General features: G+C 43.4%; 1 protein-coding gene across 4 annotated transcripts; it reads right to left on the minus strand.

The window, feature by feature from the left end:
* BID (BH3 interacting domain death agonist) lies at positions 1-27,744 on the minus strand. 4 transcript variants are annotated; one of them, XM_033953431.1, is made up of 6 exons: positions 27,351-27,735; positions 18,860-19,095; positions 16,220-16,359; positions 2,634-2,834; positions 1,791-1,825; positions 1-187 (listed from the first exon to the last, which is right to left on the minus strand). In XM_033953431.1, exons 2-5 carry the CDS (start codon positions 19,068-19,070, stop codon positions 1,811-1,813), a joined length of 567 nt encoding a protein of 188 aa, XP_033809322.1. In that variant the 5' UTR covers positions 19,071-19,095; positions 27,351-27,735; the 3' UTR covers positions 1-187; positions 1,791-1,810. The 4 variants fall into 4 exon arrangements, with proteins under 4 accessions (XP_033809322.1, XP_033809323.1, XP_033809324.1 ...); XM_033953432.1 differs by lacking the exon at positions 1,791-1,825; XM_033953433.1 differs by lacking the exons at positions 1-187; positions 1,791-1,825 and adding an exon at positions 3,397-3,488 and having other exon boundaries at positions 2,722-2,834; positions 27,351-27,744.

Here is a 27,744-nt window from a genome sequence, read left to right on the forward strand (position 1 = left end):
TATATTATCATACCTTTTAATAAATTTAATGCTGTTCCACTAAAAGTATCAGCCTAGTAAGATTTTTTCCAACACTAATGGAACTACTAGAACACACTATCTATTCCTTTTGAATTCAAGCAACATAAATTGAGACAATGTTTTCTCTTTTCACAGACAGGATTGCTTGTAGATCCTCTCATATGTTCTATTAAAAAAAACACAGGTTAGAAAAAACTGGCAAATACAGAGGCTCAAACATTTTTATGGCATCTTAAATGATGATCAGCGCTTGCCTCATAATTTCTGTTTCATCACTAGGCCTAGTTTCCTTGAAACACACAATAAAGCCTCTTTAAATAAAACTAAGACTGCATATTGTACACAATTTAAAGTTACTTAACCCATTTACAGCATGGACTTGCAAAAGAAAATCCAAAATATTGTAATATGTTTTTATTGGGTCATTTGGTGTGGCCTAATGCCAAAGTGAATCTGCACACTGTCTTGGAATTATAACTGCCTCTCCATGGAATCTAAAATTAGGAAGAATGCTTCTTGTCCATGTCTTGAAGATACACTTGCTGCAAGAGAAGGACTTAGAGCAGGGGTAGGCAATCCGGTCCTCGAGAGCCAGAGCCAGGTCAGGTTTTCAGGATATCCACAATAAATATGCATGAAATAGATTTGCATCTCAAGGAGGCAATGCATGCAAATCCATCTCATACATAATCATTGTGGATATCCTGAAAACCTGACCTTGCTCCGGCTCTCGAGAACTGGAATTGCCTACCCCTGACTTAGAGGTATTAAGTCCCTAATAGCCGCTGACAAATTATTAAACATATATATTCTAGATAAGTGTGACTAGTTGCCAAACAATTAGGGCTCCTTTTACGAAGCCGCAGTAGCGGCTTTAACGCGCGTGACTTTTAATCACGCGTTAACCCCCACGCTAGCTGAAAAACTACCGCCTGCTCAAGAGGAGGCGGTCGTGGCTATCGTGCGGTATTACGCACGTTAAATCGCTACCGCGGTTTCATAAAGGAGCCCTTAGTTTTTCATTTCAGGACAAGGCAACACATTTCAGGGAAAAAACTGCTACAATACAAAGGCACCATTGAGCAATGCTAGTCAGATGCAAGCCAATGCCTTTGATCCTTATCATCAGAACCAAGTTGCTCTCTAGCTTTCATTATGCTGTTAATACAGTTCATATTTTCCCATACCATCAAACTTATGCAAAAAATGATGCTTGTTAAGATGTCTGTGTGTCTCTCTCAATAATGTTTGAGATGGATGTTTTATCCACATCACATTTTCAGGAAATGACAGGGGCAACTTGAGGACTGTCAAGTCTTTTTCACCCCAATCCACCATGTATCTGTGTATGCATGTTCCCTCCAAGTGGCCTCCTTTAATTTTTTGTTTTTACTTATGTTTTTCAAAGATTTGCTACTGCCACCTTGTGTTTTTCTTCTGACAGTTTGTATAAAAAATTAAACTGGGAAAAAGATGAAAAGATAGACATTACTGTTGCAGTTTACCAAAGGGCTCTTTTACTAAAGCTTAATGCATGCTAATGCTGCAAATCCTGATTTATACCTATGGGCCACATAGCATTTAACATACCCTAATATCCATTGGCATATGCTAAGGTTTGGTAAAAGGGCCTCTTAATATTCCATTGTCTTAGCTACAGACTGAGGGGCAGATCTCAAAACTAAAATCTGCCTTTAAAGTGCTCGCTAAACCGGTTCCAGCTGGGTAATGTGCATGTATTTTAACGGCGGATTATCAAAACCACTTACTGAGGGATTTTCTGAGTTTTCTAGCAGCCTCCAAACTGTCAAAAAAATGTAGTACAATGACATCATTAGTATTAAAATGAGCACTCCAAGCGATTATCTATAATCACTGAGTGATTGTCTAACCTTGTTGAGCCACATTTGCGGCCAGAATTTATTGATGGTCTGAGCTGCCGATGCCTTACTTTTCAGATCAGTGCCTGGTTTTAAAAAAACCCAACTTGAAAATCGGCAAGAGATGCCCACTCCCTCCCACTGCCAAGCAACGTCCCCCACCACCACTTTCCTGCTGCTGGGGTGGGGGTGTCAGGTGGTGGTGGGGTTGCTTGACTTCGGTGTGCAGCTCGATTTATCGTTGTTGGATTTTTTTACATTTATTCTGCGCATGTGCCCATTTCTATCACCAATAATGGGCACATGCAAATTTAGTGAATCTTACTACTCTCCGCCAACCTCATTTGCATGAGCGTTTTTTGGAGAATGACTTGCTTTTTTAAAATTGCTACAATAACGGCTGCAATAGCGGCCCATCGGTTTTTAATACAAATTTTTGAGAATCTAGTGCCCTGATTTCTAATGGGACAGAAAAATACTGTGCCTGGATATACAATGCTTTGATAGCTTTCAAGTAAAATAAAATTAACAAGGATTGGAAAGAATTAAAAATTGAGAAGGAAGAAAAATTTATAGGATTAGTGCCACCACCATGCTTCAGGATCACTATTCCAAAAAGATTCAGATAAAATACTGCACACTTTCTGCTCATTGGAAATAGCCAAAAATCTTAAACCTTACTGTAAAAACACAAAATATGAATGTTAAATAGGAGGTGGTAGTGGTACTTGCCTGTCTTGCCAGATCAGTGATGTAAGTAAGTAGATTTTGGTTAAGAAATCTAACTGTGGTCCAGAATACTTTATGTAGAAGGCTTGGTACTCTTATTGCTACCTTTTTAGTTAAAAGCATCGTTAACAGCAGCATGGCTTTTTCTTGTTCCATTCCTGGGAGGCTACTTGCCATCAAACCATCAACTACTACAGCCAAATGCTGTAATTGAAACAGACAGAAGGAAAAAAAAAACCCAATATAAGTTTTCTGAAAATGTTTCCTTTTTATGATACATTACCAATCCCATATACAACTGCAGTAATAGATCTTAGATCCTGAGCTAACAAGCTTTGTATCAAACAACCCCACCACTCAAAAAAAACCCTTCATTTGGTTAACAGGATGCTGAAATATCAAAACACTGGACCATAATTTTGTTCCTCTATACTTGCTATATTAATAGAATATCTCCTTATCTTTGACATTCTATATATTAACAGTTAAGGCACTGTCTGTGCTGTAACTCTGCAAATGTAACTATGATACTGTAAGCAAATATGTGCACCCCACTTTTGAAACCCAGTAAAATTGTATTTGCTAGAATTTTTCTCCTAGGAAAAATGATTGTGTGCAGTACTCCAAGAGCTTGCTGCTTTTCTATAGCATCACCACTGCTACATTTTTCACTTCTCCTTTTCATTCTTTACATTCTTTTACAAGATCTGCTCACTATCTGATCTCATATGTTAAGTGGCTAAAAATGGGGTAAATTAGTTCTTACCTGCTAATTGTTTTTCTTCAAGACCCTCAAGATCAGTCCAGATGCTTGGGTTTGTGCTGCCAGCAGGTGGAGTTGGTGGGTTCTGGACTGGTCTAGAGAGGCTCAAGAAATAAGATTAGCTATTAATATCTAAATTTACTCTAATTTATCATCCTGTTAGACCAGTCAAGACACTTGAGGTATACCAAAGCATTACTTACTGATGATGGGACATTGAATTCCCTGCTGCTAACACTTTGGCTCCAGGGTTGTTATCACTGAATTTGAACATGCAAGATGTAATGATAAACTATAGAATGCATAGATTTCCAAGTTGCTGCTTTACACATTCATGAGGAGGAGCTAAGAAGTACTCTGCCCAAGAAAAGGACTGATCCCTTGTAGAACAAACTTCCAAATTGGAAACTTCATGACCATGGAAAATGTACACAGAAGCAATAGCCTCTTTAACCTACTGAATGCCTGTTGCTTTTGATGCTGCTTCCCCTTTATGTGCTCCTCCAAATACCTGTAGAATAAAGAGCTTATCTAATTTCCTTAAAGCCTCCGTACTCCTCAGGTACTTCCAACATGCTTCCTACATCCAATATGTGCATGCTCCTCATTTTTAAGATCCTGAAAAGCAGATAAAGAAAATCTGATCCAGACGGAAGGATTGGGAGGGAAGGAAGGATGGAATGGCCTAAGCACAGCATTTTCCTTGCTAAACACCAAAAAAGGTTCCTTACAGAACAAGCTTTGTAATTCTGAAATTCTCCTAGCTGAATGATCTGCTACACAAAAAAACAAAACAAAACAGTCTTAAGGGTGATATCTTTTATGGTTGCGAAATGCAGAGATAAGGTAGACAAGGCCATATTTAAATCCCAGGAGGAAATCAATTGATGACATGACAGATTCATAACTTTAACCCCAAAATAGACAGACCATCTAATAAATGGTTCGACGACGAACTTCTACAACTAAAAAGAAAATGCAGACAATTAGAAAGGACATGGAAAAAACAAAAACACAATCACATCAAAGATGAATGGAAAATCCTAATCAAACAATACAATACCAAACTGAAGGAAAAACGAAAAAACTACTACTCCAAACTCATCAGCACCGAAAAACCAGACACAAGAATACTTTTTAAAATCGTAAGAAATCTCACTGATACCAAACCATTTCTCGCCACTCAAGGAAACCAAACTCCCACAGCCACCCAATTAGCGGATCATTTCAAACACAAAATCATCACAACCAGATCCACATTCAACAACTCAAGAATCAACATAGAAGAAATACGAATCAACCCCAAAACAGATGAAGCAATCCCAGCAGACAGGATATGGACAAACTTCCCAAAGATACAATGGTCAGATTTGGACAGGCTTTACAAAAAATACAGCAAATCCTCATGTGACTTGAACAACTGTCCCTCATACTTACTAGCAACAGCTTCCACCAAATTTAAAGCTAGCCTCACACTATGGCTTCAAACAACACTAAGTGAAGGTCATTTCCCACCGGAATTAGGAGAAATCATAATTACACCTATTCTAAAAGATCCCAAAGGTCCTATAGATAATCCTGCAAACTATAGACCAATCGCTTCAATCCCACTATACATTAAAATAACAGAAGGCCTTGTCGCACAACACCTCTCCAACTACCTTGAAGACCATCACATACTACATCCATCACAATCAGGATTCAGATCCAACCATAGCACAGAAACTCTACTGGTAACACTATTAGACATTGCCCGACAACACCTCAGCAAAGGAAACAAGCTGCTTCTCATTCAACTCGATCTTTCTGCGGCATTCGACCTAGTTGACCATCACACACTACTCCAGATATTAGACGCAATAGGAATCTCAGGTAATGTTCACAAATGGTTCCAAAGCTTCCTCAAAACACGAACATACAAAGTCAAATCAAAAGAGCACATATCCGACCCATGGTCAAACCCATGTGGAGTACCACAAGGATCACCATTATCACCAATATTATTTAACCTCTTCATAGCATCCCTAGGCATATCCCTAGACGCCCTAAACACAGTATCATTCAGCTACGCGGATGATATAACTATCCTCCTCCCCTTTAATATTCAAGACCCCTTATCCACAAACCACCTGAAAATAACAATGGAAACGGTAGAAAAATGGATGTCAAGTCATAAACTAAAACTGAACCCGGAAAAAACTAAATTCCTACTACTAGAAAAGGAAAAAAAACCATCTCTCACAGAACTAGAATTAAATACAATCAAGTACCCTATGCAAAGTACACTCAAGATCCTGGGAATACAACTAGACAGAAACTGCACAATGCAATCTCAAATCCACAAAATCATCCAAAGAGCTTTCTTCACAATACGTAACCTAAGAAAAATAAGAAAATTCTTCAACAAAGATCAATACAAGATAGTAGTACAATCCCTAGTACTAAGTATTGTAGATTACTGTAACAGCCTATACCTATCATGCCCAAACTACATGATAAAACAATTACAGACAGTTCAGAACACAGCCCTCAGAATCATCTACTCACTAGGCAAATATGACCACATCACCAAAGCATACCTAGACTCACACTGGCTACCAATAAAAGCAAGATCCCAGTTCAAATTCTACTGTCTCCTATACAAAGTAATACATGGAACAGCACCCAGCTACCTAAACAACAGACTACACCGTAACCTCTCACACAGATTAAGGAGAACTCAGAGCCTATTCACTCACCCCCCTCTCAAAGGAACACGATGAAAGAAACTATATGACAGCCTTTTAGCGACACAGGCAGCAAAGATCGATACTACCATCACCAATCTACTGACCAAATCAACAGACACTAAAGTATTCCGAAAAGAAATCAAAACTCATCTCTTCAAAAAACACTTCCCATCATCATAACCTCACAAAAGTATTAGAAAATGCTCTCATGACCACCCTACCACCACCACCAGCAACACCTTGATTCCGGACAGTATTATCTCTATTCGTCTAAACAACAGAATCCGGACAATATTATCTCTATTCGTCTAAACAACCTATCACTATCTACTATCTGCTATCAATTTCTCCTGGAAAAGTCCAGAATAACAATTGTAACTTGACGCATTCTTGATAACATGTACTGTAATACTACTGGAAATGTCCAGTCTTCTAACTTGTAATCCGCTTAGAACCGCAAGGCACAAGCGGAATAGAAATCACTAATGTAATGTAATGTAATGTAATGTAATCTAGATTCAAAGACGAGCTCTCTCCTTTCACCATACCTCTGAAACAGGACAAAGCAGTCAGTTGTACCTTCAAAGACCTGAATGCCAGTCCCTTGTCCAAACTACCTGCAAGAAATCCAAAATATCTAGAACAGAAGAATACAGAGGAAAAACACACTTATCTTGAAACCAACTCTCAAAAATAGCCATATTTAAATTCCAGGGGGGAATCAATTGATGGCATGACAGATTCATAAGTTTAACCCCACAGGAGCAAAAACCCATATCCAGATGCAAAGACGAACTCTCTCCTTTCACCATACCTCTAAAACAGGATAAAGCAGTCAGTTGTACCTTCAAAGACGTGAATGCCAGTCCCTTGTCCAAACTACCTGCAAGAAATCCAAATATCTAGAACAGAAGAATGCAGAGGAAGAACACACTTATCTTGACACCAGCTCTCAAAAATCCTCCAAACCCTTATGCATGCTAACACCTTGTTACATTCTAGAATAAAGTCACCCTATTCAAATATTTAGTTTTAGTATTTATATATCACTTATAGCCTAAGTGGTTTACATTCAGGTACTCAAGCATTTTCCCTATCTGTCCCAGTGGGCTCCCACTCTACCTAATGTACCTTTCTTCTTTAACTTCAACCTCTCAAGAGCCAAACCATAAGATAAAACTGAGATGTATTTGGCATGCTGATCAAACCTTGAAATAGATCCTCTATTTTTAGATGCATCAAATCCCCATACCTGGGTTTTTATGGCCAATCTGGCAAAATCAATACTACTAGACCCCAAAGCTTTTCTATCCTTTAAATGATTCTGCCTATAAGCAGCCACAGTGGAAATCCTGCAGCACAGAGGAGGGGGGGGGGGAGAAGGTTTCAACACCACCCAGTGCCACCCTGACTCCAGACAAGCTTTCAGCACATTGAAAAGGAGCATAAAATGTTCCGAAGAGGTGTGAAGCACCAAGAAGTAGCTTTATATGCTGTTCACCAATTGTTTGGAAACGGAGAAATATTTAGCATTCTATGGCTACACGATACTCCTAAGGAGCGATCACAAAGAACTACTTTTTTCTCTTGTATCTTGGTCGATAGACAATTCACTCTGGAATTCTAGACTGGTCCAGTACAGACAAAAAGGAAAATTTTTACCTCATGCAGCTAGACCTGAAAATTTCACTGTCATGCATTCTTTTTGTGTGTGTTATGCTTGCATTTGTGACCTAAGATATGTATAGTTACAGTGGTGCCTCACACAACGAACTTAATCCGTTCCAGGAGCAAGTTTGTTATGTGAAACGTTCGTTGTGTGAAACGCGTTTTCCCATAACAATACATGTTAAAAAAAATAATTCATTCTGTAGCATAAAATATGCTAAGATGACATAAAAAAAGATAAATTTTTGGTTATTATTTTTATTTAGATACATCTAAAAACATAATTGTTTTTTAAAACAACACACATTTTTTAAATTTAAAGACAGACTAAGTAGAGTCTAATTTTACAGTGAGAGGGCAGAGTCTCAGCGGCAAAAATGGGACTTAACTGTTCATTTTTTTTTTTTCTACCGTGTTTCCCCGATGATAAGGCAGGGCCATCAAATAAGACAGCCCCCCCTTTTTAGAAAAAAATGTAAAATAAGGCACCCCCCCGCAAATAAGCCACCCACCGATACCTGCGCTTACCCGAATCGGGTGGTACGGTGGGTGACTCCGTGTGGTCCCTGGCACCCCCGACACGATCGGGGCAAGAGGGAGCTCAAGCCCTCTTGCCCCCCCGACTCCCCGACACGATCGGGGCAAGAGGGAGCTCAAGCCCTCTTGTCCCCCCCGACTCCCCGACACGATCGGGGCAAGAGGGAGCTCAAGCCCTCTTGCCCCCCCCCCGACTCCCCGACACGATCGGGGCAAGAGGGAGCTCAAGCCCTCTTGCCCCCCCGACTCCCCGACACGATCGGGGCAAGAAGGAGCTCAAGCCCTCTTGCCCCCCTGACTCCCCGACACGATCGGGGCAAAAGGGAGCTCAAGCCCTCTTGCCCCCCCGACTCCCCGACACGATCGGGGCAAGAGGGAGCTCAAGCCCTCTTGCCCCCCCGACACCCCGACACGATCGGGGCAAAAGGGAGCTCAAGCCCTCTTGCCCCCCCGACTCCCCGACACGATCGGGGCAAAAGGGAGCCCAAGCCCTCTTGCCCCGCCGATTCCCCAACTCCCCGACAATATCGGGCCAGGAGGGAGCCCAAGTCCTCCTGGCCACGGCGACCCCCTAACCCCACCCTGCACTACATTACGGGCAGGAGGGATCCCAGGCCCTCCTGCCCTCGACGCAAACCCCTCCTCCCCCCAACGACCGCCCCCCCCAAGAACCTCCGACCGCCCCCCCAGCCGACCCGCGACCCCCCTGGCCGACCCCCACGACACCCCCAACCCCCTTCCCCGTACCTTTCTGTAGTTGGCCGGACAGACGGGAGCCAAACCCGCCTGTCCGGCAGGCAGCCATCGACGGAATGAGGCCGGATTGGCCCATCCGTCCCAAAGCTCCGCCTACTGGTGGGGCCTAAGGCGCCTGGGCCAATCAGAATAGGCCCGGGAGCCTTAGGTCCCTCCTGGGGGCGGGGCCTGAGGCACATGGGCCCAACCCGACCATGTGCCTCAGGCCCTGCCCCCAGGAGGGACTTAAGGCTCCCGGGCCTATTCTGATTGGCCCAGGCGCCTTAGGCCCCACCAGTAGGCGGAGCTTTGGGACGGATGGGCCAATCCGGCCTCATTCCGTCGATGGCTGCCTGCCGGACAGGCGGGTTTGGCTCCCGTCTGTCCGGCCAACTACAGAAAGGTACGGGGAAGGGGGTTGGGGGTGTCGTGGGGGTCGGCCAGGGGGGTCGCGGGTCGGCTGGGGGGGCGGTCGGAGGTTCTTGGGGGGGGCGGTCGTTGGGGGGAGGGGGGGTTTGCGTCGAGGGCAGGAGGGCCTGGGATCCCTCCTGCCCGTAATGTAGTGCAGGGTGGGGTTAGGGGGTCGCCGTGGCCAGGAGGACTTGGGCTCCCTCCTGGCCCGATATTGTCGGGGAGTTGGGGAATCGGCGGGGCAAGAGGGCTTGGGCTCCCTTTTGCCCCGATCGTGTCGGGGAGTCGGGGGGGCAAGAGGGCTTGGGCTCCCTCTTGCCCCGATCGTGTCGGGGAGTCGGGGGGGCAAGAGGGCTTGAGCTCCCTCTTGCCCCGATCGTGTCGGGGAGTCGGGGGGGCAAGAGGGCTTGAGCGCCCTCTTGCCCCGATCGTGTCGGGGAGTCGGGGGGGGCAAGAGGGCTTGAGCTCCCTCTTGCCCCGATCGTGTCGGGGAGTCGGGGGGGCAAGAGGGAACCAGGCGGAGAGAGGGCAGTTAAGCGCAGTGCCTGCGCGGAAGGATGCAGCTCGGGCGACTTCGTTGTGTGAAACGAAGTTCGTTGTACGGATCAAGACATAAAGTTCGTTGTGCGCAGCGTTCGCTGTGCGAGGCGTCCGTTATGCGAGGCACCACTGTATTTGCAAACCACCTAGTTATAATAGTTAAAATAAATAAATGTTTTAATTTGTATTTAGTATTGTAGATTACATTGTTGTACAGTGAACCTGGGTACTTGCTAAGCCAAAAAAGCAACATATAAACCTCACATCTAATCACATACACATACATCCCTTGATTTGCTTGGAGGCTATACCAAGAGATGTTCCTGTATAGCACAGTTACTTACCGTAACAGTTGTTATCCAAGGAAAGCAGGCAGCTATTCTCACATATGGGTGACGTCATCCACGAAGCCCGGATGCGGACAGCCTCGCAAGCAGACTTGCTTATAGAAACTCAGAAGTTTCGAATCAGCCGCACCGCGCATGCCCGAGTGCCTTCCCGCCCAGCACAGGGCAAATCTCAGTTCAGATAGCTAGCAGAGAAGCCAACCAGGGAAGGTGGGTGTGTTGTGAGAATAGCTGCCTGCTGTCCCTGGATAACAACTGTTACGGTAAGTAACTGTGCTTTATCCCAGGACAAGCAGGCAGCCTATTCTCACATATGGGTGACCTCCAAGCTAACCATAATGGAATGGTGGGAGTGTTGGCAACTTAGAATAAATTTTGTAATACTCTCTGGCCAAAATGGCCATCCGTCTGGAGAAAACATCCAGACAATAATGAGAGGTGAAAGTATGAACCGAGGACCAGGTGGCAGTTTTGCAAATTTCCTCAATAGGAGTGGATCTGAGGAAACCTACTGAAGCTGCCATGGCTCTGACTTTGTGGACTGTGACTCGACTCTATAGATGCAGTCCAGCCTGGGCATAGCAGAAAGAGATACAAGCAGCCATCTAGTTGGAGATGGTATGCTTAGAAATTGGGTGTCCCAACTTGTTTGGATCGAAGGAGACAAAAAGTTGAGGAGCAGATCTGTATGGTTTACAGTCTAGAGTATGAAGAGCTGATTCTCCAGGATGGGAATGAGGCCTTGGAAAAAACACAAGAAGTACAATAGATTGGTTGAGATGAAATTATGAAAACACTTTAGGTAAGAATTTTGGATGAGTACGGATGACCACCTTGTCATGATGGAAAACTCTGAAAGGTGGATCGGCAACTAAAGCTTGCAGCTAGCTCACTGACTCTTCGAGCAGATGTGAGGGCAATGAGAAACACCACTTTCCAAGTGAGATATTTCAGATGAGCCGTAGACATTGGTTCAAATGGAGGCTTCATTAACTGAGCAAGAACAACATTGAGATCCCAAAGCTCTGGAGGCGGTTTGAGAGGAGGGTTGACATTGAAAAGTCCTTTCATAAATTTGGAAACCACCGGATGAGCAGAGAGAGGTTTCCCTTCAATAGGCTGATGGAAAGCAGCAATTGCACTGAGATGGACTCGGATAGATGTAGACTTGAGGTCAGAGGTAGATAAGTGCAAAAAATAATCTGGAACAGAAGATAAGGAGGAATCTTGAGGCTCTTTGTCATGAAAGATGCACCACGTAGAAAATCTAGTCCAATTTTGGTGGTAGCATTGTCTAGTGGCAGGCTTTCTAGAAGCCTCTAAAATGTCTTGTATAGGTTGAGAAAACTGGAGGAGTTATGTTGAAAGGTACCAAGCTGTCAGGTGTAGAGACTGCAGGTTGTGATGAAGTAGAGATCTTTGACTCTGCATAAGCAGAGACGGAAAAACTGGTAGAAGGTATGGCTCCCTGCTGCTGAGTTGAAGTTTAAGGGAGCATCAAGGTTGTCTTAGCCATCAGAATCATAGTGGCATGATCGTTCTTGAGCTTGACAAGAGTCTTGAGAATGAGAGGGAATGCATACATGAAAAGATTTGTCTATTCCAGTAGAAAAGCATCTGCCTCGAGGCGATGAGGAGAATAAATCCTGGAGCAAAACTGAGACAGTTTGTGGTTGTGGGGAGATGCAAAGAGATCTATCTGAGGAGTTCCCCACTGAAAAAAAATGTGATGAAGAGGCGAAGAATTGAGTGTCCATTCGTGAGGTTGCAGAAGACGACTCAATTTGTCCGCCAAAGAATTTTTCTCCCCTTGAATGTAGACAGCTTTCAGGAGGTTGTTGTGAAGGATTGCCCAATCCCATACCTTCAGAGCTTCTTGGCAAAGAGGGAGAGATTCCGTTCCTCCCTGCTTGTTGACATAGTACATGGCGACTTGGTTGTCCGTCCGAATGAGGACTACCTGGTCATGAAGATGTTGAAAAGCTTTGACAGCACTGAAGATCACTCTGAGTTCCAACAGATTGATGTGGCACTGACGATCCGTAGTGGTCCAGTGGTTTTGAGTAAGGAGACCATCGAGATGTGCGCTCCAAGCGTAGGTCGAGGAATCTGTGGTGAGGACCTTCTGATGAGGGGGCGTTTGAAACAGTAAATCTCTGGAGAGATTAAAAGAGAGCATCCACCAGTGGAGAGAGTGTCTCAGCGAAGGAGTTATTGTAATATGTTGAGAGTGGGTTGCAAGCCTACGCCCACTGAGATGCCAGGGTCCACTGAGGAATTCTGAGGTGAAGTCTGGCAAAAGGAGTCTTGTGAACTGTGGAGGCCATGTGACCTAGTAGTACCATCATGTGTCTCGCTGAGATTGAAGAGCGGGAAGACACTTCGTGGTTGAGCTGAAGAAGAGCATCCAGACATTGTTGAGGAAGGAATGCTCCGAGTTGGATAGTGTCCAGAAAAGCTCCGATAAACTGTAGATTCTGAGAGGGCTGAAGATGGGATTTGGGAAAGTGGATTTTGAATCCCAAGTTTTGTAGGAACCCCCTGAGATGTTGAATCTTTGATGAGCCAGTCACCTCATCAAACACCTGAAGGGAAACACCTGAAGACCATGGTTCCTTAGAGCTGCTGCTACCACCACTAGGCACTTGGTGAACACTCTAGGAGATGATGCCAGGCCGAAGGGTAGCATTCTGTATTGATAATACAGATTCACCACCCGAAATCTGAGGTACTGACCGGACGCCGGGTGAATGGGAATGCGAGTGTAAGCCTTCTTGAGATCCAAAGAACATAACCAATCGTTCTGATCTAGAAGGCGATAAAGGAATGCTAGGGACATCATGCGAAATTTTTCTTTGACCAAAAATTTGTTGAGAGTCCTGAGATCCAGTATGGGCCGCAGATTACCCGTCTTCTTCGGAACTAGGAAGTAACGGGAGTAAAACCCCTGCTCTGCTGTTCCAGAGGAACTTCCTCGATGGCACAAAGATGAAGTAGAGCTTAAGGTTCCTGAAGAAGGGCGGTCTAGGATGGATTGGAAGGATACTCTCTTGGAGGAAGCTCTGGTGAAACCTGAGTAAAATGAAGAGAGTATCCTTCCTTGATTATTGACAACACCCAGAGGTCAGATGTAATGGTCTCCCATCGATGGTAAAAATGATGGAGACGACCTCCTATGGGGGAAAAGGGAGGACAGAGGTTATGCTCTGTTTGAGACAGTCAAAAAGGCTGAGCAGCCTTAGGTGCAGTAGAAAGCTGAGGTTTCTGCTGCTTCTGTTGCTGTTGTTTCTTGGGGGGTGCTCAAGTGTAAGGAGTTGCCCATGGAGGATAGCGCCTCTGGAAGGATGGAAGAGGTCGAGAAGGTTTTGCAGGAGTTGGCTTTGGTCTTGGTCTGACAATTGAAGCAAAAGATTTTTCATGCTCAGACAACTTCTTGGTGGCAGCCTCTATGGATTCATCAAAGAGGTCATTGCCCTCACAAGGAATATTAGCCAGATGGCCCTGAAGATTGGGGTCCATATCAATGGTGTGAACCCAGGCCAGGCAGCGCATCGCTACTGAGAAAGCAGTGACCCTGGAAGAAAGTTCAAAGGCATTATAGGATGACTGGAGAAAATGTAACCGGAGTTGCGCCAAGGTAGCAGAGAGCTCTAGAAACTCCACATGTCTGTTCATCCAAGTTCTTCATAAAACTTGGAAGATGATCAATCAAGAACTTAAAATAAGTTGTGAAGATAAAATTGTAGTTGAGGATTCTGGAGGCCATCATGGAATTCTGATAAAGGTGACGGCCAAACTTGTCCATGGCCTTCCCCTCTTTTCCAGGAAGTAGTATGGCATAGACTCTGGAAGGATGGATTCTCTTCAATGAGGATTCCACAAGGAGGGATTGGTGAGATAGTTGTGAATTCTCAAACCCTTTGCAATGTAGAGTTCTATACCTCGATTCCAATTTGCCTGGAACAGCAGGTATAGCATAAGGAGTCTCCAGATTTCATTTGATATTTGAGACAAAAGCTTGTTAAGAGGAAGCTTGAGTGACTCTGCAGGAGGTTGAGGCAGATGCATTTCTTCTAAATACTCCTTAGAATATTTAGAACCAGTGTCCAACTTAATATCCAGGTCGTCAGTCATTTGACAAAGAAAGGATTAAAAGGACAATTGATCTGCTAAAGCCTGGCCTCGAGAAGGACTCGATGACCTCGAGGCGCCTCGAGTGGAGAACGAAGGCGAAGCATCTCTGGAGTTTTGATATCCCAAGGAATAAACAGACTTGGAGGAGGCATTGGAATCAGCCGAATCCTCGGGGTCTGGAAGTGGAGACCTCGATCGAGGAGTTGGAGGCCTCAAAGAACTGGAAGGTCTGGATTGAGGCCTGGACGAGGAAAGATTTTCTGCGGAAGAAGACCTGCACCTCAATGGATGCCTCGATGAGGCCTCAATCTATGATGAGAGTGCTGCCTGGAAGTAGGTTTTGGGTGAGATCGAGGAGACTTTGCCCTATGCCTAGAAACGGGCAGTGCCACTGGTGAATGATTAGGGCTAGAAGCTGTAGATCGAAACTCCATAGACTCAGTGATTTGGATTGAGGAATCTCGAAGCACTCCCAAAGACTCGGCTCCTTGCATGGAGTGTGAGGATTCCTGTCGAGACACTCGCAAAGACTCGGCTCCTTGCATGGAGTGTGAAGATTCCAGTCGAGACACTCGCAAAGACTGGACTCCTTGCATAGAGTGTGTAGACTCAGCTCGAGGCACAGGCAGGGACTCGACCTTGCGGGAGACTGCCGATTACCCAGGCTGGACTGCAGGAGGCAGAGTCGAGGCAGGACCGTATTTGCTCAGTAACTGAACAAATTGGCGCTCTAACATGGTCTGGAGAATAGCCTGCAATTGTGGATCTGAGTCTGAAACTGGACCACTTGCAGAGGCTATAGGCTACAAGTTGGAAGTAGAAGCATGCTTCGACTTGGATTGATGCTTGGATAACTTAAGGACCACCGCAGGAATCTTCTGCTTGGGTATCTGACCTGAGGGAAGCTCAGGGGAAGATAAAGCAGGTGTACTTGAGGCCAAAGACAATCCGAATGAGGAAGGTCTGATGAGACTCGAGGTCGGGGTTGTGGCAACAGGAGAACCTCCTGTTGAAGTCTTGACCGAGTCAGAAATCGAGGTCGAAGGTGTAGCTGAAGAGTTCATCCTGAACAGCTTTTCCACTTAAACCCGATGACGTTTAAGGGCTCAAGGTTGAAGAGTAGCACAGCGCTCGCATGACTTTGGACTATTGTAAGGCCTGAGACAACGAAGACACCAGCGGTGTGGGTCCGTGAGGGAAATCACACGCTGGCACTGGCCGGGACATAGAAGGGAAGATAGCTGCTACGAAGTCGAAGCCCGCAGGCGTGCAACCTGCCCCGCCAGTCGGTCGACGAAAAAATAAAACTTTAAAAAAAACAAACAAACAGAAAATAAAGAAAATAACATAGCGATTCGTGACAAAAAGAACACAAACTGTGGTGAAGAGAAGGCACGAAGCGAACGAAGTTCAGCGCAGAGCTTCAAAGACAGATTTCTCGGCTCCGTGGAAAACTGAGAAGACTCGCCCTGTGCTGGGTGGGAAGGCACTCGCGCATGAGCGGTGCGGCAGACTCAAAACTTCTGAGTTTCTACAAGCAAGTCTGCTTGTGAGGCTGTCCTTATCTGGGCTCCGTGGATGACATCACCCATATGTGAGAATAGGCTGCCTGCTTGTCCTAGGATAACCTCTGTATAGCAATTTCTTTTAAATATTACCAGTGATTTATATAAAACGTAAACTTTAATATTAAAAAAAAAATACTAAAGATGCATCATCCCTCACCTTGTCAGTCAGCTTGTCATCCAAAATCTGCTGGACTAATCTGTCTATTACTTCCTGGTTGATCATGAAGTCTAGCTGATTTCCAATTTCAGCCAGCTGATTTGCTATAACCCGGTATATATCCTCAGCAGAATCATCAGCTAATTGAACAAAAAAGTACAAAATATTGACAGTACATAAAGCACTGTTATTTCAACAATATGCAGGATAGAAAAGAAATAACCTTTCTTTACTGGAAGGAAAGAATAGATAAAAAATATGTTTTTGTGTTGAATACTGGAAAAGTCTGATACACTATCACAATGCACAAAATGTAAGTCAGTAATTTTGTCCTTACTATAACAGTGATTTCGTAGTAGGCATACTCAAAGCTCAATTAGGGGAGAAAAGGTGCCATACTGTGTATATATACACACACTCACACCCCTCTACATATCTCCGAGAGATGGAATTAAAACCTCATCATAGTAAAAAGAAAATCAAAGGTCCTACATGCAACAGGCTTTTCCCATTTTGTGCCCATTGTGATCTGGCACATAAGTGGGCTTTTGCTTTGTTATATTTTATTTTGTTTTGAGTTATACCCCTGCTTAGGTTTTAAGCGGAACGGTAATTTTTAATAAATAAATGTGGAACATGTTTGTACTTTATAAAAACATATTTTCTATGGGAATGACTCACGCAGATATATAATATGATTGCCTATTAAATAAAAGTTGTATTCACACAGTTTTTAAATGAGGAGAGGTTTTTTACTAGTGGCTTCATCAGCCAGAGTACAAAGTGAAATTTACTCATACCTGATAATTTCCTTTCCTCAAGTCTTGCCAGGCCAGTTTAAACTGATAGATATGTTGCCCTAAAAGCAAATGGAGGTAGAGAACCTGAACTGTTTCAGCAACATCACTAATTAGAGTGTGTTGCAACCTGGAACATGTCAGTATGCTAACACCAGAGCCAAAAGGTAACCAAAGGAATCTATATACAAAGGAAACTGTGACAGGGTGAAGTTCCTGTTACAAGCTAGCAGAGGGAGTCTGAGCAGTGAAAAAGGAGCTCATATACATACATGAGCTGCAAAGGCACCTGGGAGCTGTCCACTCACCCTGAGTAGAAAAGTGTTCTGAAAAGGTCAGTTCCAGAGCAAAAACTTCTTAGGAAAGGCAAAAGCTTCTTAGGGAGCCAGGCGACCCTTAAATGTTGAAATGCTTGCTTCAGCCTAATCCTGATAAGCTCTACCAGGCAGGGTGGTCTAAGTCCAAGGGGGATTCAAGCTTGATGACTGGAAGGGGGCTTGGTCGATGTATAGTAACCAAGGGGAGTGAGTGACTAGGAGAGTCCTCAGAGAGAGTGGCTGAAGGACTGAAAGGAGTCCTCAGAGAGAGACTGGCTGGGAAGGAGTCCTCAGTACGTGTGTCTGGGAAAAGACGACTGGGAGAGTCCTCAGTGTGTGTGTCCAGGAAAAGACAACTGAGCGACTGCGAGAAGGCCTGGAAGAGCCTGTAGTCAGGGGCATAAGATGAGCAGTCTCATGAGGTTACCATGGGAACTCGCAGCAGCATAAGAGGATTGCTCCTGCCCTGACTCACCTCACTGGACTTCCAGAGACTAAGGTAGGCCCAGGGGGAAGCAATAAAATGGTATTAAATAGACTACACTAGTTCCTGAGGGAGGGAGAGTGGTTTCCACGGTCAGGTCTGGTTGTAAAGTTGAACAGTCGTTAAGTCAGGTAGGTTGTAAGTTGACAACTACCTGTATAACAAATACTAACAAACATGAATGGCATCATAGCTAGGAAATCTGAATGCACCAACATATACAGCATTTCTGTTCATATACTGTATCCTCATCACAAAGTCTCAAGTGAGGTATGAAGCTGCCCCCCCCCCTCAATTATATACACAATTCATATTTCTGGGTTGTCTTTTATGCTGTTTATGTCAGAGAAAAAGAAACAATGGATGACATTTATTACACAGCCTCACTAACATAGCTTTAGAACCAACAGACCTCACCATACATTGAGGAAGGGGCAGCTGAGGCACTATCATACTCAAAAAAAAAAAAAGGGGGGCTATGGTCTATGCTTTAAAGCCATAAGCAGTGTCCCTTTAATAGCCTGGCTACATAGAGGGAATAGAAGTAAATAAAATTACAATGATGGAAAGTAGTGAATACCTTTTGATGTGCTCACCAGCTTTATCAATTTTACCTTTTTGTAGATTTTAAACTGAATCTGCATACAACAGAAAATAACTAAATGCTAAATGTTCCAACTAAGGGCTAAATGCTCCAACATTCATAGAATTCCTATGAACGTCAGAATATCATCAGAGTATTTAGCACTGCAGGCTGCAGTAGAAACCTCTACTGTGGCTTAGCAAAAGAGGGTCTATATACTGAATATTGAAGCATTTGTAATATAGAAATATGCAGAAACAGCAATGTCCTGGTTTTGTTGATCAACCATACTACTCAACTGTGGTACAAAAATCTCAAGTTTGCATCCCAAGAGATAAAAGAAGGATAAATGTCATTGTAGAGGTCATAAGTAAAGGTTCATAAGCAGCACTTACACAGGGAATAATAGATCGCAGATGCAAGGAACATTAAAAAATATATTAGAAAATCCATTCATACCAAAATCTGCTGACTCAGGTAAAATTCTGACAAATTGATTCCCATCTGTTTGTAGCTCCCCATCTGCACGGGAGAAGTCACGGAAGTAAGAGTCCTTAGTCTTCAGTTCACTTTTCAGAGAATTCAACTCATTGCAATAGTCATGCTCAACAGACATCCCATGCTGCAGAAAGGAGAGCAGCACCAGCTCTGTTTTAACAGGGGAACCCATTTTCCAGTTCCACCCCAAAACAGATCTAAAAAATAAAATACAACATATGAATAGCAGTTCAAGTGGATGACAGTAGTCTCTCAAGTATACTTTACTTTATTTATTCTTTTAGGTGATGGGGGGGGGGGCACGCTGCAGTTTTTGCCTAACCTTTAAAAACCAGCCTCTACTGGATCGACTATGGCACCATAAACTTTGATCTGCAACTACCTAGGCTCCTCTTCTTATTTATTAATTTTTTTATATGGCACTTTCTTCCTGCTCTTTTGGACTGCCTAGTTAAATCTGACACATGGGCTAGAATCTGGTACTATGAGTTTTCAATTCCAAATTCCCCAGGATTTTTCCCCAAATTTATGTCTTCTCACAACTTTAGTCCATGTACCAGAATTCCTTTGTAATCATGGGTCCTAAATGCAGTCCTAAATGCAGTCAAGTCTATTGATACAGGAAGATTGAGATAAATAAATATCCGGGCAACACCAGGTGATCAGCTAGTAATTTATAAAAAGAAATCAAAGAATACTATAGTAAAAAAATAACAGAGGCATAAAAATACAATCAGAGCTGTTTACTGCAATATAATTTACTTATTCTGACCATCATGACATACAAGGGCTGATTGAAAAGTAATGAGACCTTTTTTTTTTTCATTTATAAAGATGACTCCACAGGATCTGAACATTTTTTTTTCTTCAAAATAGCATCCTTCACATTCAATACATCTTTTGCAAAATTTCAAAAATGATTCAAAGACACACAGTAGACTTTTTATGACAAAAAAAGATCATTAAAGATGACCAATGGTGCTGGAAATGTTTATTCTTTCAAGGCGACCCAACACGTATGTGTTTTAGCATGTGTTAGGGGTCTCGTTGATTAGTTGGTTGATCTGATTTTATTATTAACTAACTGATCACCCGGATATTTATTATCCCAATCTTCCTGTATTGATAGACTTGTATTCGGTGATTACACCTTGTATTTGATTGTTTATTTCGTGGATATCTTCATTTTGCAGCAAGAATGGCCCTCTGTATAGGGCTGAACTTGGACTTAACGGCATTGGGAATGTCAGTATTCATCTCAGCGAGCCCGAAAACAATCGGTTAGAGCCCGGATATTTATTTATCCCAATCTTCCGGTATCGATAGACTTGTCAGTGATTACACCTGGTAAAACGGGAAGTATTTGATTGTTTTTTTCATGGACATCTTCATTTTTAGCAGCACGAATGGCCCTCTGTATGGGGCTGAACTTGGACTTAAATGGCATAGGGAGTGTCAGTATTAATCTCAGCGAGCCTGAAAACTATGGATTAGACACTAATATCTGTTGTTTTCGATTATTTTTACATGTCACCCCTTCCCACCCCCACAGTATTTTTTTCCCAGATAGTAAGTCATATGTATACCAAGTTTGGTTGAAATCTCTCCATGAGTTTCAGAGTTATGTTGCAACATACACACACAAACACCCGATTTTATAGATAGATAATGAATGTTGTGCCAAATGATAACAAATGAAAATATTAATGATTTGTTTTAAATGCACATATGTCAACAGCAGTCTCTAATTAAATTGTATCATAAAAATCTGCGCAATCGCCAGTGTCAAGATTGTGCAGATTTCTACAATATAATTTAACTAAAGGTTGCAGTTCATATATGCACATTTAGAACAAATCACTAAGATTTTAATTTGTTATCATTAACAATCAAATCAAACAACTAATCCACAAGATAATAATTTATATTCTTATATACCGCCCAACCAGAAGTTCCGGGCAGTTCACAGCAAGAAAACTGAGACATATCAGCGAAGACACAAAATACAGTAGAATTCAGTGGAATACAATACAGTGAAATACAATATGATGCAGTACAATGTAATATAATGTAAAACCATCGCATAAATTTACCAAACAAATAGGTTTTTATCGATTTTCTGAACTCAAGGTAAGATTGGGATTGGGTAATTAGAGGACACAGCTAAGAGTTCATTTTCCCCACTTGAAAAGCCAGAGTTTTGTCTAAGAAACTTTTAAAATGACAGGCTTTCAGAGCGGGGTACATAAACATACCTGAGTTTCTTGTGTTCTTATTTGATGAGAATAATTTTAGTTGGGTGGATAAGTATGATGGTAGTAGTCTGAAGAGATCTTTATAACAAATGCAGCCGAATTTAAAAATAACTCTAGTTTTGAAAGGGAGCCAATGACGTTGCACGTAAAAAGGGCTTACATGATCAAACTTTTTTAATCCAAAGATCAGATAAACAGCCGCATTTTGAACCAGGCGAAGTCTTACCAATATTTTCTTGGTTGACCCCTAGATATATGATATTACAATAGCCTAAAGTAGATAGGATGGTGGATTGAACTAGTATCCTAAAGGACTCCATGTCAAAATATTTTCTTATGGTTCTTAGTTTCCATAAAATAGCAAAGTATTTTTTAGTCAGTTGGTCAGCGTGTTTCTCGAATGTTAGGTGTCGGTCTAGAGCAGTGGTCTCAAACACGCGGCCCTCAGGATGTCTATCATAATCACAAAAGTAAAATAAAACAGTTTCTTGATCATATGTCTCTTTAGCTATAAATGACAATATTATTAAGACTTAGCCAAAAGGAAAGATTTATAAACTATAAAGAGTTTTACCTCATGCAAAATTGTCAGTTCTTTAATAACACATGAACTATTTTTTCAGAGGCCCTCCAAGTACCTACAAAACCAAAATGTGGCCCTGCAAAGGGTTTGAGTTTGAGACCACTGATATATATTTATATTAATATGATTATTTTTTTATTTGATATATCACCTTTCCTCTACAGATATCAAAACGGTTTGTAATATATTGAACAGTACACAGGTACTCTAAGTAATTTCCTTATCTGTCCCGGTGGACTCACAATCTAACTACAATACCTGGGGCAATGGAGAGTTAAGTGACTTGCCCAGGGTCACAAGTAGCAGAGCTGGGATTGAACCCAGAACCTCACGGAGTTGAGGCAGCAGCTCTGACCATTAGGCCACTCCTTCACTCCTGGTGTCTGTGTGCCATGGGGAGACAGGGGGGCAGAGCAAGATGAAGCATGCCAAGGGAATGAGAATTGGGGTGAAGCAGAGCAAAGTGTGCTATGAGATTGAAGGGGTGACTATTCTTGAAAAGCCAAGTGGCAAAACATGTCAAATGGGTCCCTTCATGACATAGATAAAAAGTTTGAACGAATGCAAATCAGCCAAAAAAGCTAAGTTATTCAATTGATTTAAAGATATTTAATGAGATAAGTTTATTTTCACAATATCACTGTGAGCACAAAGCACTTTCACAAGCAGATCTGATGATGATGTGTGTGTCATGAAACTGTTGCCTAGTTGTTGAAGATAGTGATTGGTTGGCTGAAGGCACTTCTGAGGAATCTGCAAATAATTATGATAAAATTATGTTGAACTATACTGTATATCAGTGGTTTCAAACTCACGGCCCGGGGGCCACTTGCGGCCTGCCAGTTACTATTTTGAGGCCCTCGATATGTTTATCATAATCACAAAAGTAAAATAAAACAGTTTCTTGATCATATGTCTCTTTAGCTATAAATTACAATATTATTATTAAGACTTAGCCAAAAGGAAAGATTTATAAACTATAAAGAGTTTTACCACATGCAAAATTGTCATTTCTTTAATAAGACATTAACTATTTTTTCTGAGGCCCTCCAAGTACCTACAAATCCAAAAGGTGGCCCTACAAAGGATTTGAGTTTGAGACCACTGGTCTAGAGTAACTCCCAAGATTTTGATGTGACTTGCTATCTCGAAAATTTGACCACTGAGTTGAATGGAGGTTTCCCTGAGCAGACCTTTGACTAAAACATGTCACCTTTGAAAGAATAAACATTTAAGAACATAAGAATTGCTGCTGCTGGGTCAGACCAGCCGTCCATCGTGCCCAGCAGTCCGTTCACGCGGCATCCCTTAGGTCAAAGACCAGTGCCCTATTTGAGTCTAGCTTTACCTGTGAACTTATCCTTTTCTTGAAACCCTGAAGGGTGCTTTCCCCTATAACAGCCTCTGGAAGAGCGTTACAGATTTCTACCACTCTCTGGGTGAAGAATAACTTCCTTACATTTGAACAGAATCTATCCCCTTTTAACTTTAGGAGTGCCCTCTCATTCTCTTCACCTTGGAGAGGGTGAACAATCTCTCTTGCTCTACTAAGTCAATTCTCTTCAATATCTTGAATGTTTCGATCATGCCCCCTCTCAGCCTCCTCTTTTCAAGGGAGAAGAGGCCCAATGTCTCTAGCCTCTTATTGTACGGCAACTCCTCCAGTCCCTTAACCATTTTTGTCGCTCTTCTCTGGACCCTTTTGAGTAGTACTATGTCCTTTTTCATGTACAGCAACCAGTGTTGGATGCAGTATTCCAGGTGGGGGGGAGGGACATACCATGGCTTGGACAGCGGCATGATAACCTTCTCAGATCTGTTTGTGATCCCTTTCTTAATCATTCCTAGCATTCTGTTGGCCTTTTTCGCCGCCGCTGCACATTTATAAATATGTTGAAGAGCACAGGCCCGAGCACTGAACCCTGCGGCACTCCACTCGTGACGCTTTTCCAGTCTGAGTATTGTCCATTTACCCACCACTCTCTGTTTCCTATCCGCCAACCAGTTTTTAATCCACGTGAGTATATCACCCTCGATCCCATGGCTTATAAATTTTTGAATTAGACGTTCATGCGGGACCTCGAACGCCTTCTGAAAATCTAGATATGTGATATTGACTGGGTCTCCCTTGTCTATCTGCCTATTTATTCCCTCAAAGAAGTGCAGTAAGTTTGTCAAGCAAGATCTTCCTTTGCTGAAGCCATGCTGGCTAGTACTCAACAGTTTGTGTCCATCAAGGCGATCGATGATGTGGTCCTTTATCAACGCCTCTACCATCTTCCCCGGTACCGAAGTCAGACTCACTGGTCTGTAGTTTCCCGGATCTCCCCTTGAACCTTTCTTGAAGATCAGCGTATCATTCGCCACTTTCCAGTCTTCTGGAATCTTTCCTGATTGGATCGATACCATTGGTCATCTTCACTGTTCTTTTTTTGTCTCGACATTTTCATAAAGGTGTTTCTCTTGTGCTTTGGTAGACTTTTTTGTAACATCACTTTTAGCAGTGCGGCTGTTGTGTTTTTCACTTCATCATCTGAAGAGAACTTTCTGTACAGTTCTTTTTTCAGGGTTGGGAACATTTCAAGAGTTTCATCACCTGCTCTTTCCAATTTTTAACACAAAATTCAATCACACAAGTCTGGTGTACTCTCACAGATAGGTTATTCCTCATCTACCATGACGCTCTTTCTCTCGCTGTGACTCAATAAAGACTATGGAAGTCCAAGTGCAGGTTCAGTAAGGTCGATGTATATGAACTTCACCAGAACAAGCACAATGTTGCCACATCTACTTCTTGGAATGAAAAGCATAGGCAGTCTCATTACTTTTCAATCAGCCCTCATATTTATCTAAGTTAGACCAGACTTTTCATATACTGCAGGATTTGCCTAAATTGTCAGCTAAGGATAATTTGAATTTCTGGACTTGCAGAACTGATTGCCACTCATAGAATTAGTTTACACTTGGTCTTTTTACTACTGTTATACCTAAGGTGATCATACGTCCCATTTTCAACGGGACCGTCTCGTTGTCCCGACCCACCGCTTCGGGACGCCGAAATGTTCCGTTTTCAGGGACAGCGTCCCGAAGCTGTGCGAGGGGACAAGGGACCGGCGATCGCTTCCCCTCCCGCCTTCCCTCCCTACAGCGCCGAAATGGTCAGGGGGGCCCGACAGGTCCGGAATCACCCTCCCTATTCTCAGGGTCGGCATTAGGGGATGGCAAGGGGGCCCCGCGATCCAGGCAGCTCACTTAGCTGCCATCAGCCCTGCCTTTGGCTGCGCCGGTAATGCTAAACTGGATGGTAAAAGCAAAGAGAAACGCCATGGGACTTTTCCACTTGCCTGCATCGCTCTAAGTTCTGCCGCTCTCAATCCCGCCTCCCTCTGAAGTGACTTAGAGCGATGCAGGCAAGTGGAAAAGTCCCACGGCATCTCTCTTTGCTTTTACCATCCAGTTTAGCATTACCGGTGCAGCCAAAGGCAGGGCTGATGGCAGCTAAGAATCATCTCCATCTCGCAGCATTACTGGAACACTCTGAGGGACTTCTATACCATTCAGGCCTATTAAGTTGGGGAAAGAGGGGAGGTACTGGAATGGGATGTGGGAAGATGGTGGGTTGGCTGGCTCAGGAAAGGGGAGAAAGCTGCTAAATCAGATAAGGAAGAAAAAAAGGAACACAGGAAGATGCTGGACATGGAGGTTGTAGGGTGAAGGAAAAAACCAGACATGATGTGAGTAGAAAGGCAGGTGGGAGATGCTGGACACAGGGTGAATGCAATAAGAAGAAAAAGGAGGTTCTGGATATTAGAATAATAGGTAGATAAGGGGTATGCTGACACAGAAGGAGGGAGAAGGAAAAGGGAGAGGAACAAGAGATGCCAAGTCCATGGGAGGGAAGGAAAGGAGATACCAGACCATGGAGGAGAAGGGAGAGATGCCAGGGCATTGGGGGGGGGAGAAAGGAGACAGATGCCAGACCATGGAAAAGGAAGGAAGGAGGGAGGGAGAGAAAGAGAGGAGATGCCAGATAATGGAGGGGGAGTTGGAAGGGGAAGAGAAATATGCCAGGGCATGGGGGGGGAGAGACAGGAAACAAATGCCAGAGCATAGAGGGAAAGAGATGCTAGGGCATGGGGGAGGGAAGGAGATAGAGATGCCAGACCATGGGGTGGAGTGGGAAGGAAGGAAAGGAGAAGAGAGAGATTCCAGAGCATAGGGAGACATAAAAATGGAGAGGGGGTGAAGCTGAAATGAATCATGTACAAAGGAGACAGTTTATGGAAGGAGCATAGAAAGAGGGAAGATACCATATGGAAGAGAGAGAGGTCAGGGACACTGGATGGAAAGGGCAGAGAATGCAAGGGGTGAGACAGAGGGTGAACAGTAGATGGAAAAGGTAGAGAGGGGGACAGACACTGAATGGAAGTGTGGGGGAGAGGAGGGACAAATACTGAATGGAAGTGGAGAGAGAGGGGGAGCAGACTCTGAAAGGAAGTGGGGAATAGAAAGAAAAAAAGGCACATGCTGGATTGAGGGAAGAGGATAGAGTTAAGATACTGGAAGGGGTGAGGGAAAGAGGTGGCAAGCTATAGGCAGACACAATGAAAGAGGGAAATTGAGGACTGAATAGTAAGAAAGAATTTAGACAGGCAGAAAATAAATTGAGAAGGAAGAACAGGAGGAAGGGAGCAGAGAGAAAGATGCCTCAGCAGGGGGGAAGGGGAGGAGACAGATACCAAACCTGGGAGGAGCAAAAGAAGGAAGGAGACAGATACCAGATCTGAGGGGAGAAAAGGAGAAGAGAGATATGCTAAAATCTGCTGGGAGGGAGGAAGGCAGGCGAGAAAGAGGCAGAGAAAAGGGGGGGGGGGGTTGTAAGCAGATTAGAAAGACTAGAGAGAGAAAGGTATGGACCAAAGGGGAAAAACAGGAGGCAGACACAGGACTATGGGAGGTTCAGACAGAGGGGGAGAGACCCTGGGGAAGAACAGGGAGATTTAAGATCATAACAGAGGAGGGAGAGGGAGACCTGGAACAAAGGTACAAATGAGAACTGACACTGAATCTGGGGAGGGTAACAGAGGGAAAAGAGAGAGAGACCTGGACCCAAAGGGGATGGGGCTGGAATGTGAAAGAAAGATTGGATGCACAGTCAGAGACGCATGAAATCACCAGACAACAGTTAGGAAAAATTATTTTATTTTAAATTTAGTGATTAAAAATGTGTCCGTTTTGATAATTTATATTTGCTGTCTATATTTTACACTATATTTGTCTATTTTTCTATAGTTACTGACATTGCATATTTTAAAATAATCTGCCTTGACATCTTTGAAAAACCCCCAAAACTCGTAAATGATAATTAACATTTTCTCTGTGTACAGTGTGCTTTGTGTTTTTTTCAAAATTTTATATTTACCATTATGAATTAATAAGATATTGTGTGTACATGAAAAATGAATGGAAGAAATTGGGGGCGGGGCTGAATATAAATGGTCACCTTAGTTATACCGTTAACAGCACTGTAAGTTTTATGTGGACTTGCCTTCTCCGAAACTGAGGGCCAGATGCAAAACAGAGGAAAGCATAAATTAGAACCCAATGTCTTTACCTCGTCACTTTTTGATTCCACTTTGCAAACTGCTTTTGCGCTAGTACCACGGTCTTCCGCTCCCGCCCTAGCGTTTCCAGGTTCACGCAGAAGACACTTAGCGCCACATTCGCAATTTTAGCTCCCGCACACGGGGTCCGTAAGTCGATCGTACGTTACCCCCGTCACCTCGTTCACATCTCTGCGCCGTTCCACCTGTCCTGACGCACGTCATAAACTGGGCGGGAAACTGTATAATGGCGGCAGCTCCTGCCCCTCCCCCCAGGAAGTGAAGCAAAACGAAGTTTCTGGAAGTCCCCCGCGTCAGGGAGATCCCAAGCTTCAGTTTCTGAAAAAAAATTTATGTCAAACGTCCTTTAGCCGGGTTGGGGGGCTAAAGCTGAGCCGGTTCCTG

Source organism: Geotrypetes seraphini, chromosome 7, assembly GCF_902459505.1.
Source record: "Geotrypetes seraphini chromosome 7, aGeoSer1.1, whole genome shotgun sequence".
Classification (NCBI taxonomy): domain Eukaryota; kingdom Metazoa; phylum Chordata; class Amphibia; order Gymnophiona; family Dermophiidae; genus Geotrypetes; species Geotrypetes seraphini.